The sequence below is a fragment of the Equus przewalskii genome, chromosome 31 (genome assembly GCF_037783145.1).
Source record: "Equus przewalskii isolate Varuska chromosome 31, EquPr2, whole genome shotgun sequence".
Classification (NCBI taxonomy): Eukaryota; Metazoa; Chordata; class Mammalia; order Perissodactyla; family Equidae; genus Equus; species Equus przewalskii.
The window spans coordinates 25,399,695-25,413,916 of record NC_091861.1 but is presented as its reverse complement, the minus strand read 5'-3'; the positions used below and the strand labels follow the sequence as shown (position 1 = coordinate 25,413,916).

Sequence of the window (14,222 nt, the reverse complement as noted above, 5' to 3'; positions counted from 1 at the left end):
GCGCACCCCTTTTCTCCCCCTCTGCTCCCACCAGGGAAGACTGCATGGAATGACTGATGGATGTAAGGTATAAGAGACTGGCCTCCTCGCCTCAAGGTGGGGTCAGCTCTGCTGTACAATTAGTGCTTTTCCATGGGTTCAGGCTGAAGCTGGTCTCCAACTGAGGCCATATTCTTGCTTGCCTTTTGTCCCCTGCCCCATCCTGTTTCCCTTAATAGCTACTTCCTGAGAGTTCTCCACCAACAAATCACTTGAACAAGAATCCCTGTCTCAGGCTTGGCTTAGGATCTGACCTAAGAGAGACACATGCCAAAATTGAGTTTATCAACTTCTTCTTAAGCCCGGTTTTCTTTCTGTATTTCTAGTCTTTAATAAATGATATCATCTTTTGATTCTTGAGCTAGAAATCTCAAGTCATCTTTGACCTCTACTTGTATTCTTCCTGTATATCAGTAGTTCTTAAACATTTTGTCTCCGGATGTCTTTACACTCTTAAAAATTATCAAGGACATCAAAGACCTTTTGTTTGTGTGGGGTATATCCTTCACTCTTTACCATATTAGAAATTAAAACTGAGAATAATTTAAATATTTATTAATTTATTTTAAAACAATACAAACCCACTACAGGTAAACATAAAACACATTTTTATGAAAAATAACTATATTTCTAAACAAAATATTATAATGCCAGAAGAATGGTATTATTTTACATTTTTTCAAATCTCTTTAATATCTGGCTTTAAAAAGTTGGCTGGATTCTCATATTTGATTCTGCTTTCAGTCTGTTACAGTATGGCACATCACGTAGCCTCTGGTAAACTCACTGGATCTCAGGAGAGAATGAAAGTGAAAGGGGCAGATAATGTGTTAGCATCATTATGGGAATAGTTTTGATGTTGCAGACCCTGTGAAAAGGGCTGAGCCCCTGCGCCACACTTTAAGAACCACTGCTGAACATCAGTTGATAGATGAGTCCTTTTGATTTTGCCATGAAATGTTTAGCAGTGTAGTTAACCACATGAACTTCAAAGACTCACAACTTGAGTTAAGCTACTTAAAGTCTCTGAGCCTCAGCTTCCTTATCTGTGATATGGAATCATAATCACAGACCATTGTACTTTTACAGATTACATGATATGGAATGAATAAAATGTTTCACATAATCTTGGATACTCAGAAATGGGATATTTGGAGATTGAGAACATGGACTGAGTCTGAATCCTACCTCTACCACTTACATGCTGTACAATCTGGAGCAAGTTACTTAGGCCTTCTCTAAGTTTTAGTTTACTCATGTATAAAGTAAGACAATAAGCTTGAGGTCTGAATGAGTTCATATGTGTAAAGTGCTCACAACAATGCCTGGCACATAATAAGTATTATGTAAGCATTAGCAGTTGTCATTACTATTCATAGTAGTAATAAGTGCCCTGTAAGTGTTAACTAATGAGAATCGTTACTATTTCTTCCTTTCTACCACCTCATTCATCTTTTCTTGCCTGATTTATATCGTACTGACTATTAATTGATCTCCCTATTTCCATTACTTCCTCTTGCTTATTAACTCTCCATACTAAAACACAAATATAATCGTATCAATTCATTGAGTAGATACTTCTGTGAGCTTCTTGATGTCTTCAAGAAGATAACTAACGTCTTAGAACATCACACAGGGCCTTTTCCAGTATGGTACTTTCTGTAATTCACATCCGTTAGCCACTAGGTGCTTTCTCTAATTCATACCCACTCCACACACACTACTCTCTTTTTGTCTGTGTCTGTTCTCTCTCAAGACTATCTTTTCCATCTTTGTTTCATAAAGCTTCCCTTAGTTTTCAAAACCAGCTCATATTTCCTCTGTTGAAGCCACATAAGCCCCCAAATGAAATCTTTCATACCACAGGCTTAAATTGGGAATTTATTGGACGTATAGTCACCCTACTTGGAACACAAAAGTTTTTGAAAAACCACTCAATCCTAATCCTCATTTTTAATCAGATCATAAATAAATCAGAAGATCCTAATCAGAGTTCCTTCTTATCATACCATTCAACTTGACTTGGGTTTAAAAGAACTCATACTAGGGAGTCATTTATAATCTGTTTCATAGCATCCACCCGAAGGATGACAATAATTGGGACTCCTGTGTATTAATACGAAACTTTAGAGCATTACTAATCAAGACTTATTTTTTCTTTCCCCTGAGAGAGAATTTAATATGTGTCTGGGCTTTGTTTTTGTTATTATCAGACATTCTTAGTAAACAAATTGTGTTAATCAGTTGAAGGTTCAGTTCAAAGCTTTTACCATGGTTGCTGTTACCAAAAGTTGAATGGACAGCAAATCCGAACTTTCTCCTGAAAGGTTGAAATCAATTGCTAAAAGATTAATGAGGACAGATTTCCCAGCATAATTCACATTGGTTAATGACTAAATTATACCCAAGTCTTGAGAAAGCATAGGTAGAATTTGCTCTCATCCGTTTTCCCTCACCTTGAGATTTTCCATCCCACTGCCCTCCACTCCTTCTTATCAAAAGAAATGCTTGCTTGTCACATAGGAAGTCTAAACTTTTCAGTTGGAGATAGAACTTTTTATTTGAATTGAAGAGTATTCTGCAGTGTTAATGAAACTTTTAGACAGATGGTTGATGTTAGTAAAATACATCTCTCATGTTTGGAGAAAAAAATCTATCAAATGAAAACTAAAATTATCAATAGTTCTGATCACTTTGTAATAGCAGTGATGTAGTTGGGACTGCCATTAGCGGCAATGATTTTATTTATTTTTAAAATTTGTATTTACTTTTGAAAAGATAATATGTCATGTGGAGCAGAGCTTAGGTCACTGGCTATTTCATTTATTCATTTATAAAGCATTTATTATGCTCCTGATGTAACTAGATCTGATGATAATACCAGGGATACAAAAACAATAGACCTTTATCTTTAATGGGATTGCCTGTTTGTTGCTTTTTTCCCCCCTCTGTTAGATTGTAAGTTCTATGATAGTGGCAAATACAGTGTATTTTGATTATCCAAAATATGCTTATATAAATTAATCCAGTTTTTAAGAAATATATTTTAAAAATCATTCTATAACACTTAAGAATGGCAACAATCAGTATAAAAATTTATAATGGAAGTTTTATTATGGATCATTGACTGGTGGCTGGTGATAGGTGACAATAGTTGATAGATTTATTGAATTATCTTCTCTAATAATTTGTTTGAATTTTATTTTCTTTCTTCTATAGCAGTGCCATCCAGGAAGACTTTTTGTGATAAAGGAAATGTTCTATCTCTGTGTGTCTAATACAGTAGCCACAAGACAGTCGTGGCTACTGAGCATTTCAAATGTGGCTAGTGCAACTGAGGAACTGAATATTTAGTTTTATTTAACTTTAATAAATTTAAACATAAATAGCTACAGGTGACTGATAGCTACTGTATTGAACAGTGCAGTTTTATGGTGTCATTAGTTTCCTTCAAACAGTGGTAACAGTTGAATTACAGATTGTTAGTTTCATTATTTTATTCATGGGAGAACCAATTTTCAGAATTTTACTTACAGATACCTGTAATCAAGGCATTGACTCTTCCTTAAAATTAAATTATAATTAATATTTTTTCAAAGTTCTATTAGAAGGTGAACAAGCTCACTTTTTTCCTTTTACTGCGACATAGAGATTGCTACAAGACTCATTATAACGAATCATTGTCACTAATCTCTGTTTCATTTTGATCATAAAGTTCAGTCACTTATCTTCATAAGTATTGAACGGGTAAGGGGACCATTCAGGCTGATGAGGGAGGCAGCAGGTGGTAGGGATCAGCCGGTGAGTGATGATTTTCTGAGATCATGTACGGGAGTAAATGGAACAAGTGGCATCTGTATTTGGAATTTAAGTCCTTGCTGATTTGGAGGAGGAAGAGCATTTAATGGAGCATAAGCTACCACGAGACACGGACAAAGTTATGATTACTTAGCAAATAGGGTAAATTAAGGCAGATCCCAAGTGGAGACTTATCCTAGAAACTGTCCAATCGGAATTGTATCTACAATCATGAAGAGAATGTGATTGTAAGGCCTTTTAATTAATTTAAAAATAAATTAATTATCATAATATAAACGGCAAAAATAATGCAAAGTTTATATTAAGAATGTTTTCTAATCAAGATGAAAGTATAATTGTTGGACTTTGTCAGGTGTGCGTGCTGTTTTTAATACTCGTAATTCCCTCTAATGATGTTAAATCTTTGTTTTTAGGGGAGTTAATCTTACTTAGAAAGTGACATTGAGCAATTTTAAGAGCCCAAGGGATCCTTGGTTAGGCAGCTATGGTGGAGGCACATTTCTACTAGCCAGAAATCCGCCTATTGCGTATAAGGGTCTGACTCCCTTTAGACTTTAAGCACCTTGAAGCTGATTTGTGTCTTACACTTCCTCTGTGACTCTCCATGTGTCTCTTTAGAGAGACTGGTTCTCTCTGACTGACTGTTGACACCCTAAAATTCTTTCTTTCTCTCCAGGGTGAGCCCGTCACTTTCTGTGAGGAGAGTTTCGTGAAGCACCGCTCAAGTCTGATGAAACAATTCTTGGAAACTGCAGTTAACCTCCAACTTTTTAAGCAGGTAAGAGTGGACCTCCACATTTTTCTTCTGTAATGGAAAGTTACAGAAATGGAGCAGAAATGCGTAACACATTTTTATCACTATAAAATTATGTCTAAACCCTGAGTAATATCTTTGCTAGAATTTCAAGAAATTTTTCATCCTTTTGTAATTCTGGCTATTTATGGCGTGGTACTCCAGAAATATTATGTAACAATAACTTCCCTATTTAAAAAAATTCCTCATCAAAAGTGCTAAACTGATGCTCTCACTGAGGAACAGTATCCATGCACAGTCAAAAAGCAACAAGACTAGTTTTACGTCAGTCATCCTAGGAGTTATTTTGGTCTGGTAGTTTGACTTGGTAAACAAACTGTATTTTTTATAGGACAGTCCCTGTGTAATCCAGTTTATAAAAATAATTCATAAATATGTAACTTTTTAAACATTGTAAGGCTTCATAATAATAAATTCAAAATTCAGAAAAAATTTATAGTCATACTATGTTTCTTGATTTTTGGCTTAGAAAATATAACTGCCATTTCAAAAAGCAGTTGCTTCACAGCAGTAGCTTCACATTAGAAAGTTGAGATGTGCTGCTGCTTTCATCCCACTGTGTGATGATCGCAAGTTCCCTAATTCAGGCTTGTCATAGTTTCTGTCTACATAATTTAAATTAAGTTCTTAACACTGGCTTTTCTTATCCCACGTGACAATTCTAAGTGTAAAGTTAGCTATGTGAATTCAACATTTATTGAAGACCTACACTGTGTCATAAACTGTGCTCAGGGCCAGGATGCAAACTTGAATAAAAACTAAGTAACGCCCTTGAGTAACTGACAATCTAATAGAAATTCCTTTGAACTCTTAGGAGGAAAGATACCATATAACCTGAAATAACCTTCAAATTAGTTAAGTAAATAAATAAGCATGGCGACAAATCCAATACTATTATCTATATTCTGAGGAAGTTTTAAAAAATAATCTTGAGTTAGAATATACTCTGTGAGGGGGATGTAACTGTCTTCCAGTATGTGAAGGTTTACCTTAAAGAAAAGCTTAGATTTATCTAATACGTAGCCTTAAGGAGCAGGATGACGTTTGATGGGTTTCAAGATCAAAGGTGTCTTGTGAATTTCCAGAGCTGGAGCGGGACACTTTTGGAGCTCTTGTCCCTGGAGGGCTCCAATGTAGATTGAATACTTAAGGGTTGTGTTGAGGAGCAAGTGATAGTCTGTATAAATGCTGAAGTATGTAGCACAGTGCAGTCCCAAACTAGTCATCCAATGCATGCGTGTTGAGTTATGTAGCAGTACCCTTTTTGTATTTTTATTTGTCAAGAAGAGATAGTACTACCTTCCATTGTCAAAACTGAGATGTGAAGATCAAATTTTATGGGAATGAAAGATTGAATGGGTGGGTAGAATATTTAACTTATTGCTTCTCTTTGACCATGAGATTCTGTAACTAGAGTCTTACCATTTGATGAAGTTCAGACACAGTAAATTATTTTTACGTAGTTACAAAAAACATATTTTTTAGGAGTCAGGTAGAGTTGAGTTAAATCTTTGCTTTATCACTTAATAGCTGTTTGTTCATAAGTGTCTATTTTTTCCTTAAAATAGAAGTATCACCACTTCCCTCACAGGGTTGTGATAAAGTTTGTGTGAATTAAATACATGTACACTCAGCACAGTGCATGACACTTTGTAGAAGCCCAATAAATTTTAGCATCTGCCTCATAGAACAATTAGATTAGCAAAACACAAATCTGTGCAGGAATTTTGAAAAGTGTAACTTGCTCAAAAAGGCTAAATATAAAATATGAAAATGATCAATCAAAGTAGAACCAATCATATGGACAACTTGGCTAGTTTTACATGTTCCAGTTGACCATGTTCTCGAATTTGATATCATTTTATGATGCTTAAGAAAGTGATACTTGAAGATGGTCCTGAAAGGATTTAAAAGATTCTTGTTTTGAGAGTTTCACAAACTTCTAAAGATGAGTAAGTTCTAGAGATCTGCTGTACAACATAGTGTCCATAGTTAACAATACAGTATTGTGCACTTAAAAATTTGTTAAGAGGGTAGATCTCATGTGAATATTCTTACCACAAACACAAACACAAAAACACAAAGGGGACACTGAAACTTTTGAGAGATGATGGAATGTTTATTAATTTGATTGTGGTAATGGTAACAGGAGTGTATACATATGTCCAAACTCACCAAATTGTCTACAATTAATTATATGCAGTTCTTTGTATACCAATTATACATCACTAAAGCTTGGAAGAAAAAAAAAACAAAATAGAAACAAAATAGGAATCAGTGAAAAATTATCAATATAGATGAATCCTCAAAGATGCTATTGATCTTTCTGAAATAATGTAAAAATATTTATTAGTTACAAATGATTAATATTCATTACTGTGAATTTGTGATCCATTATAGCTCAAGAATTACTCAGGTTCTCTATTTGGCAGTGCTTATGCTGCAAAATTGAGAGAACATGGACCCAGGAGAGCAACATATATTTTAAGTTGAGTTAAAGTGAACTGTTACTCCTGATAATATGACAGGGAAGGGTCCAGAGCTAACTAATGAAACAATTTAAAATTCAGGATTTAAAAAACTTCTAGTGGTGAGGGGGCACAGCAGACAAAGCCCAGTGCTTACTTTCCAAGATGAGAAGTGCAGTAGGAGACCCGACTCCCATAAATCTGGGATGCCTTAGTGTGAAAGTAAACAAGAAGTAATGGTGCCCCTTCCCTTAACCTGTTTCCTGGGGGTTGTACATCCACAGCACGGGTACTGAGAGGAGGGATGAAAACCTGCCACTGAGGAGTAACCACAGGCCAGCTTGTGCAGAAATTTGAAGCCTGAATTAATAATTTCTGATTTGTTCTGACAAACTAAGCCAACTTCAAAGTGACCCTAAACTGTTAGTGTCCTCAGGCCCCAGGCGGAAGCAGACACTCATCCTCTCTGGAGGAATCCACCTTCATCCAGGTACCAAAGAATTCTCCCAGCTAAAATGCCAAACAGAAATTTCACTGTGAAAAATCATTCAATATCCAAGGAAACAAATCATGAATGAGAACTAGTAGAAGTAGCAGATGGAAACTGACTTGCAAAGACTTTACATATGAGTATTATTAGAAATAGAATATAAAAAGCTGTGTTTAAGGTATTCAAAGAAATAAAAGACAAGCTTAGAAAATGGGCAAAAGATCTGAACAGAGATTTCTCCAAAGAAGAAATACAGATGGCCAACAGGCCTATGAAAAGATGCTCAACATCATTAGCTATCAGGGAACTGCAAATCAAAACTACAATGAGGTATCACCTCACTCCAGTCAGAATGGCTATAATTAACAAGACAGGAAACAACAAATGTTGGAGAGGGTGTGGAGAGAAGGGAACCCTTGTTCACTGCTGGTGGCAGTGCAAACTGGTGCAGCCACTATGGAAAGCAGTTTGGAGTATCCTCAGAAAATTAAGGATAGATCTGCCATATGATCCAGCTATTCCACTGCTGGGTATTTATCCAAAGAACTTGAAAACACAAAGGCATAAAGATACCTGCACCCCTGTATTCATTGTGGCATTATACACAATAGCCAAGACTTGGAAGCAACCTAGGTGCCCATCAATGGACGAATGGATAAAGAAGATGTGGTATTTATACACAATGGACTGCTACTCAGCCATAAGAAATGATGAAATCCAGCCATTTGTGACAACATGGATGGACCTCGAGGGTATTATGCTGAGTGAAATAAGTCAGAGGGAGAAAGTCAAGTACCATATGATCTCACTCATAAGTAGAAGATAAAAATGACAAAAAAAAAACCAAAACACATAGCATTAGAGATTGGACTGGTGGTTACCATTGGGGAAGGGGGGTAGTGGGCAGGGTAAAAGGGGTGATTAGGGTCACGTGTGAGGGGATGCACTATAATTAGTGTTCGGGTGGTGAAAGTGATGTAATGTATCCAGAATTTGAAATATGATGCACATCCGAAAAAGATAAAAATTTAAATAAATAAAAATAATACAAGCTTTAAAAATGTTCAGGGCATAAAAACTTGAAGGAATGTGAAGCCAGTTTTAAGAATGTATCAAACTTTTGTTAAGGAAGCATCTTGTTTAAATTAAAGGAAATTGATGGATTTAACAGCTGATCAGATCTAACTGAAGAGAGATTTGCTGAACTGGAAGATATATCTGAAAAAAGAAATTGTCCAGAATATGGTACAGAGAGATGAAGAAGTAGAAAATATAAGAGGTTAATAGACATAAAGAGTAGAGTGAAAATGTCTAAAATCCATATAGTCAGTTCTAAAAGGAGGGAAAGAAAATGGAGGAGAGACAATAATTGAAAGGGTAGTGCCAGAAGCAATGAAATACACCATTTTAGAAATTTAAGAAGTCTGACATATCCAAACTGAATAAATAAAGAGAAATCTACACCTAAGCAGTATATTCAGCTCTGAAACGTTAAATAAAGGAGGAAAATTTTAAAAACAACATGAGAGAAAAGACAGATTACCTTCAAAGAACAACGTACTGACAGCTGACATCATGTCAGCAACAATGGAATCTAGAAGATACTGCCATATCTTCAGTGTATTGAGAAAAAATACGTAGAATCCTATGCCAACTACAATCCTCTTAATTATAAGAGTGATGTAGCAACGTTTCCCAACAAAACGCGAGCTTGCTCCTTGTGTTGGCTTTGTTGATGTGTCTGCTTGGCCAAGCTACAGTCCCCCATTATTCAATGAAACACTAATCTAGGTGTTGCTGTGAAGGTATTTTTACATATGTAATGAAAGCCTCTAATCCTTTGACTTTAGATAAGGAAGGTTATCCTAGATAATCTGAGTAGGCCTATTTGAATCAGTTAGAAGGCCTTATAAACAGGACTGAGGTTTCCCTGGGAGAAAGAAGAAATCCCACCTGTGTATGATAGCTTCGGCCTCTGCCTATGGGTTTGGCCTGCCATGATTTTTCCTTCCTGACTGCTGTTCTGTGAATTTCAGACTTGCTTAGCCAGCCCCCATGATCATGTAAGCCAATTCCTTGTAATAAATCTCATATGTATATGTATGTCTGTCTGTCTATCAATCAATCAAATCTCCTACTCGTTCTGCTTCTCTGCTTGAACCCTGACTACTACACCAAAAGCAGAAAGAAATCCGTAAGGAAGTACATTAAGAAAGTACTTCAGGGAGAAGGAAAGTTTTCTCAGATCCAAGATGGAAGGTCTGAGATGCAAGAAGGAAGGAAGAACAAAATAAATGGGTAAATATGTGGATTAAATTTAAACAATATTTACTACATAAGACAGGCATATTCTTCCATATGTTCAAGAATCAAGTGGTTCCAATTTGAATTCCAAAAACTTACTGTTTTGATTATAGCAAAAAAGAGACACTCTTCAGTTTATTTTATAAGGCTAAGATACTCTCAATTCCAGAACCTAAGACTGCATGAGAAGAGAATGTTATAGGCCAGTGTCACTCATGACTACAGATACAAAACTTTAAACAAAATATTTGCAACCAATTCTTGCAATGCATAAAAAGGATACTATTTCATGAGCAGGTTACATTTATTCCAGACATTAAATGGCATTAGGAAATCTATGAATGTGATTCACTGCATTAACTGATTTTAGGAGAAAAATCATCACAACAGGTGCAAAAAGTTTTCATAAAATTCATGATAAAAGCTAAAAAAAAGGCATGATTAAAGATATTTTCAATAAACAGCATACTTAACATTGAAACACTGAAAGTTTCCCTCTGAGAAAGTGCTGCCTTTTACCACTGGAACTCCTAGCTTATACAATTTAGCCTCTCCTACCAAAAATGTATAAAGATTTAGAAAGGAAGACACCAAACTGACATTATTTTTATTACTTTGAGGGTAGAGACAAGTTTCTTAAGACATAAACAAATAGCTTAAGAAATTTGACTTCATTAAAATTAAGGACTTTTGGTCATGAAAAGATACCATTTTGCAGTGCATGTGAACCAGCCAAGGATTTATTTTGTTTTATTTATTTATTTATTTGGAGGAAGATTAGCCCTGAGCTAACATCTGTTGCCAATCTTGCTCTTTTTGCTGAGGAAGGCTGGCCCTGAGCTAACATCCATGCCCATCTTCCTCTACTTCATATGTGGGACACCTGCCACAGCATGTCTTGCCAAGTGGTGCCATATTTGCAGCTGGGATCCAAACCGGTGAACCCTGGGCCGTCGAAGCAGAACGTGTGCACTTAACCACTGCGCTACCTGGGCTGGCCCCCACCCGAGGATTTAGAATCTAGGGTGTTAAAAACTCCTGCATGTCAGTAAAAGACATACTCAATATAATTATGCAAAAGACTTGAATAAGCACATGCAAATGAGGAAACCTGAATGGCTAATAAAGATATGCAAGATCATCAACCTCATTTTTAATTAGAGACCATCCAATAAAAAACAATGAAATATCACCTCATACTCACCAGATTGGCCCACTCTTAAAAACTTGAAAATCTGAAATTTTGGCAAAGGTATGGAGCAAGGGACCAAGTTTTAACTGTTTGTGGGAGTGTAAATTTGCACAGTTTGTTTAGAAAACACTTTGGCATTACCACTTAAAGTTCAACTTGTAAATTTCCTGAGCCAGCAATTTCACTCTGAATTCTACACCAAAGTCATTTATCAAAATTGCTCATAATATCAAAATACTGCTAATAATCTAGACATTCATCAGTATTAAAATGAATAAATTGTTACATTCATACAATAGAACACTGTATGGCAGGGAAATGAATGAGCTGCAGCAGAACTGAATGTGAATGAGTTAAATGTAAGGAACAAGTCACTGAAGAAGTAATACGATGAGTCCTTTTATGTAATGTTCAACAGCAAGAAAAAGAAACATTCTTGTGGTAAAACTGTAAAGACAGACAAGGAGAAGATAAATGGAGGTTTGTGGTCTTTTCTGTGGAGGGGGAGGGGCACACAGGGAAGGACCTTCTAAGGAAGGGAATGTTCTGGTAGTTTGCTTTATCATTATTATTTAAACTATTATTTAAGTTATTATTTAAATTATCTAAGTATTGTATAAAAACATTTTTTAATGTTTCCAGATTAGCCGGTAATAAGCTGTGTTTTCATTGGCAGTTGACTTCTTAACCTCTTTGGGCCTCAGTTTCTGCGTCTGTAACCTGAGTTAGACTGAAAGGTCACTGAGTTTGAGATACCTTTCGGCTCTAACATTCCGTGATTTCATGAAATAAACATAGCTTAGAGTGATGATAGTTGGCTCCATTTGGATAAATTCCTCTTTAGATAATGGATTTGGAAGGAATCCCAGAAACAGCTTCTTAAATCCACAACTCTGACATCACCACTTTCTTTAGCTAGCAGCTTTACAAAGATTTAAGCCATTATTTTTAGGTCTCTTACCTTTATCTCATATTGCACTAACACAATAAAGGAAATTATTTTTGTGTATATATGTATTGTTTGTAATTAAGGCAAGGAAATTATTTTTGTGTGTATATGTATTGTTTGTAATTAAGGCCACTGGAACTAAAGCTTTTTCCGCTCATTTTATTTTGCACTCTCCGTGGCTAAGGACCATGGCTGAACTTAGTGTGGGAACCGAAGAGCCTGGTCTAGAACAGCAAACTTAGGAGGTCTCCATGAGTATAGACCTTCTTTTAGCTGCCAGTCTAGATTACTGTTAAGAAATGTATATAGTAGTGAAAGAGTTCAAATAGATGATAATAGATTTTTCTTCCCAAAATAATTTTGCTTGTACATATTCTAACTTTATCAGGGAAGAAAATGATAGAGAAGATTCAGATGAGAAAACCTCTTTTAGTATTCCTCCGAAACCCTTTCCTACCTTCCATAAGCTAATATGAATGTCTCTTTCTCAAACTTTTCCATCCAAGAAAGTGCCCCTCATGGTAAAGGACAACATGTTTTTAAAAAGAGTGGGGGTGTGGCTCTAGGAGCCCACTGAAAAGCATAACATTTCATGAAGCCGTCTGAATTTTTCTAAAATGTGTATACACTTTGTGCATTCTTTACCACAATATAGCCATGTTTATTTTAAAGTGAAAATATTTTAAATAAATTACCCTCCTCCACCCTCCTTCAGCTTCAAGTAAAATTAAGTTTTCAGTTTTAAGTTTTCACCATATTCGTTCTTTGGCCTTGAGTTCCTGGTCTCACCACTGTGTGTCACTAGGGGCATGCTTACCCCATTGTTAATAGCACTTGCAACATTTCTGCAAATCTAAAATGATTTCAAAATAAAAAGTTTAAACAAATTGCCACAAAACACCAATAGAACATTCTAATTCAGGTACTTAATGTCTTCTTACTAGAGTGTCTTCGTGCCATCATTATTATCCTTTCTGCGTTATTATCCTATTATCCATGGTTTCTCATGAGAGGAGAGCTTTTGTTTTTACAGTTGCAATGAAGAGGAGGAGAATCCTTGCTTTATTCTTCTTAAATATGCCTTTTTTGTAGACTTCTTTATTGGCATATTGACTACTAATACTTCTTATAATACTCTAGTGTCTTTTCATCTGTAATATAACTTCCTTTTTCCTCCTGTTTCTCTAGGCAGTTCCTTCAGTGTCCTTTATAGTTGTGCTTGCTTTCTACCTATCCCTACCTGTTGCAGTCCTCTTGGCTTCATCCTCAGACCTCTACTTCTCTAACTCATACCATGTCACTGGGTTTACCATAACCGTGTTAATTACCTATATATGATGAGTCCTAAATATATCTATACCCTAGACCTATATTAATGTAAGTGTGTGTGTGTATGTATCTCTATACATATGCACTCCCTTACAAATGCAGTCATCACCCCTGTACATACGCATGTCTGTATACATATACACACACTGGACCCACCTGCAGCACTTCTTTTGGGAACTAGTGCTACCTTGTTGCCTAAACCAGAAAATTAAAAGTCACCTTTGCTCATGCTGTCACTGCCAACTCTTCTTGCACCCAATTTCCGGTTGTTTACTATGTTCCATTGATTCTGCTTTCTAAATACTACTTAGATTTATCTGTTTGATTCTCTCCAATTTCAGTGTCAGTGACTTAGGTTGTTTAACTGGTTTTATGTTCTTTCATTTAGCTCCCCTTTCAAGCCATTCTCCATTCTGTTTGGGGAATGTTCTTTCTGAGAGTCTTATATCTTTTCCATTATTATTTAGGATGAAGTTCAAACCCCAACCTGGCACACAAATTTCTTCATCTTCTGGCTTCTGTCTCTCTAATATTTTCTCCAATACTTCTCGAAATACCCTTGCAACAGCCATTCTGAATGATTTGCTATTTGGTCTTTGAAGATGGTTTCATGTCTTTATGCTTCTGAACTTGAATTGTAATAGATGTTTAATAAATAATGAGAGAATGAATGATAGTAATTATAAATAAATAAAAATAATGTTTCTTGGGTACTGACTTATGCTGGGTACTATTTGAATGCTTTATCTAATCTGGTTTAGTCTCCACAATAGCCGTATCATTACATTATTACTGTGACTTTGTAGGTTATAAACCTA

The 14,222-nt window shown here is 35.8% G+C and overlaps 1 protein-coding gene across 11 annotated transcripts in view; it reads left to right on the top strand.

The window, feature by feature from the left end:
- Positions 1-14,222, top strand: part of DENND1B (DENN domain containing 1B) — a 244,053-nt gene that overhangs the window by 178,588 nt on the left and 51,243 nt on the right. For all 11 annotated transcript variants that reach the window (XM_008538111.2, XM_008538110.2, XM_070602421.1 and 8 more), the window contains one exon: positions 4,535-4,636. In XM_008538111.2, the coding sequence (XP_008536333.1) occupies positions 4,535-4,636 (102 nt within the window). The remainder of the gene's footprint in view (positions 1-4,534; positions 4,637-14,222) is intronic.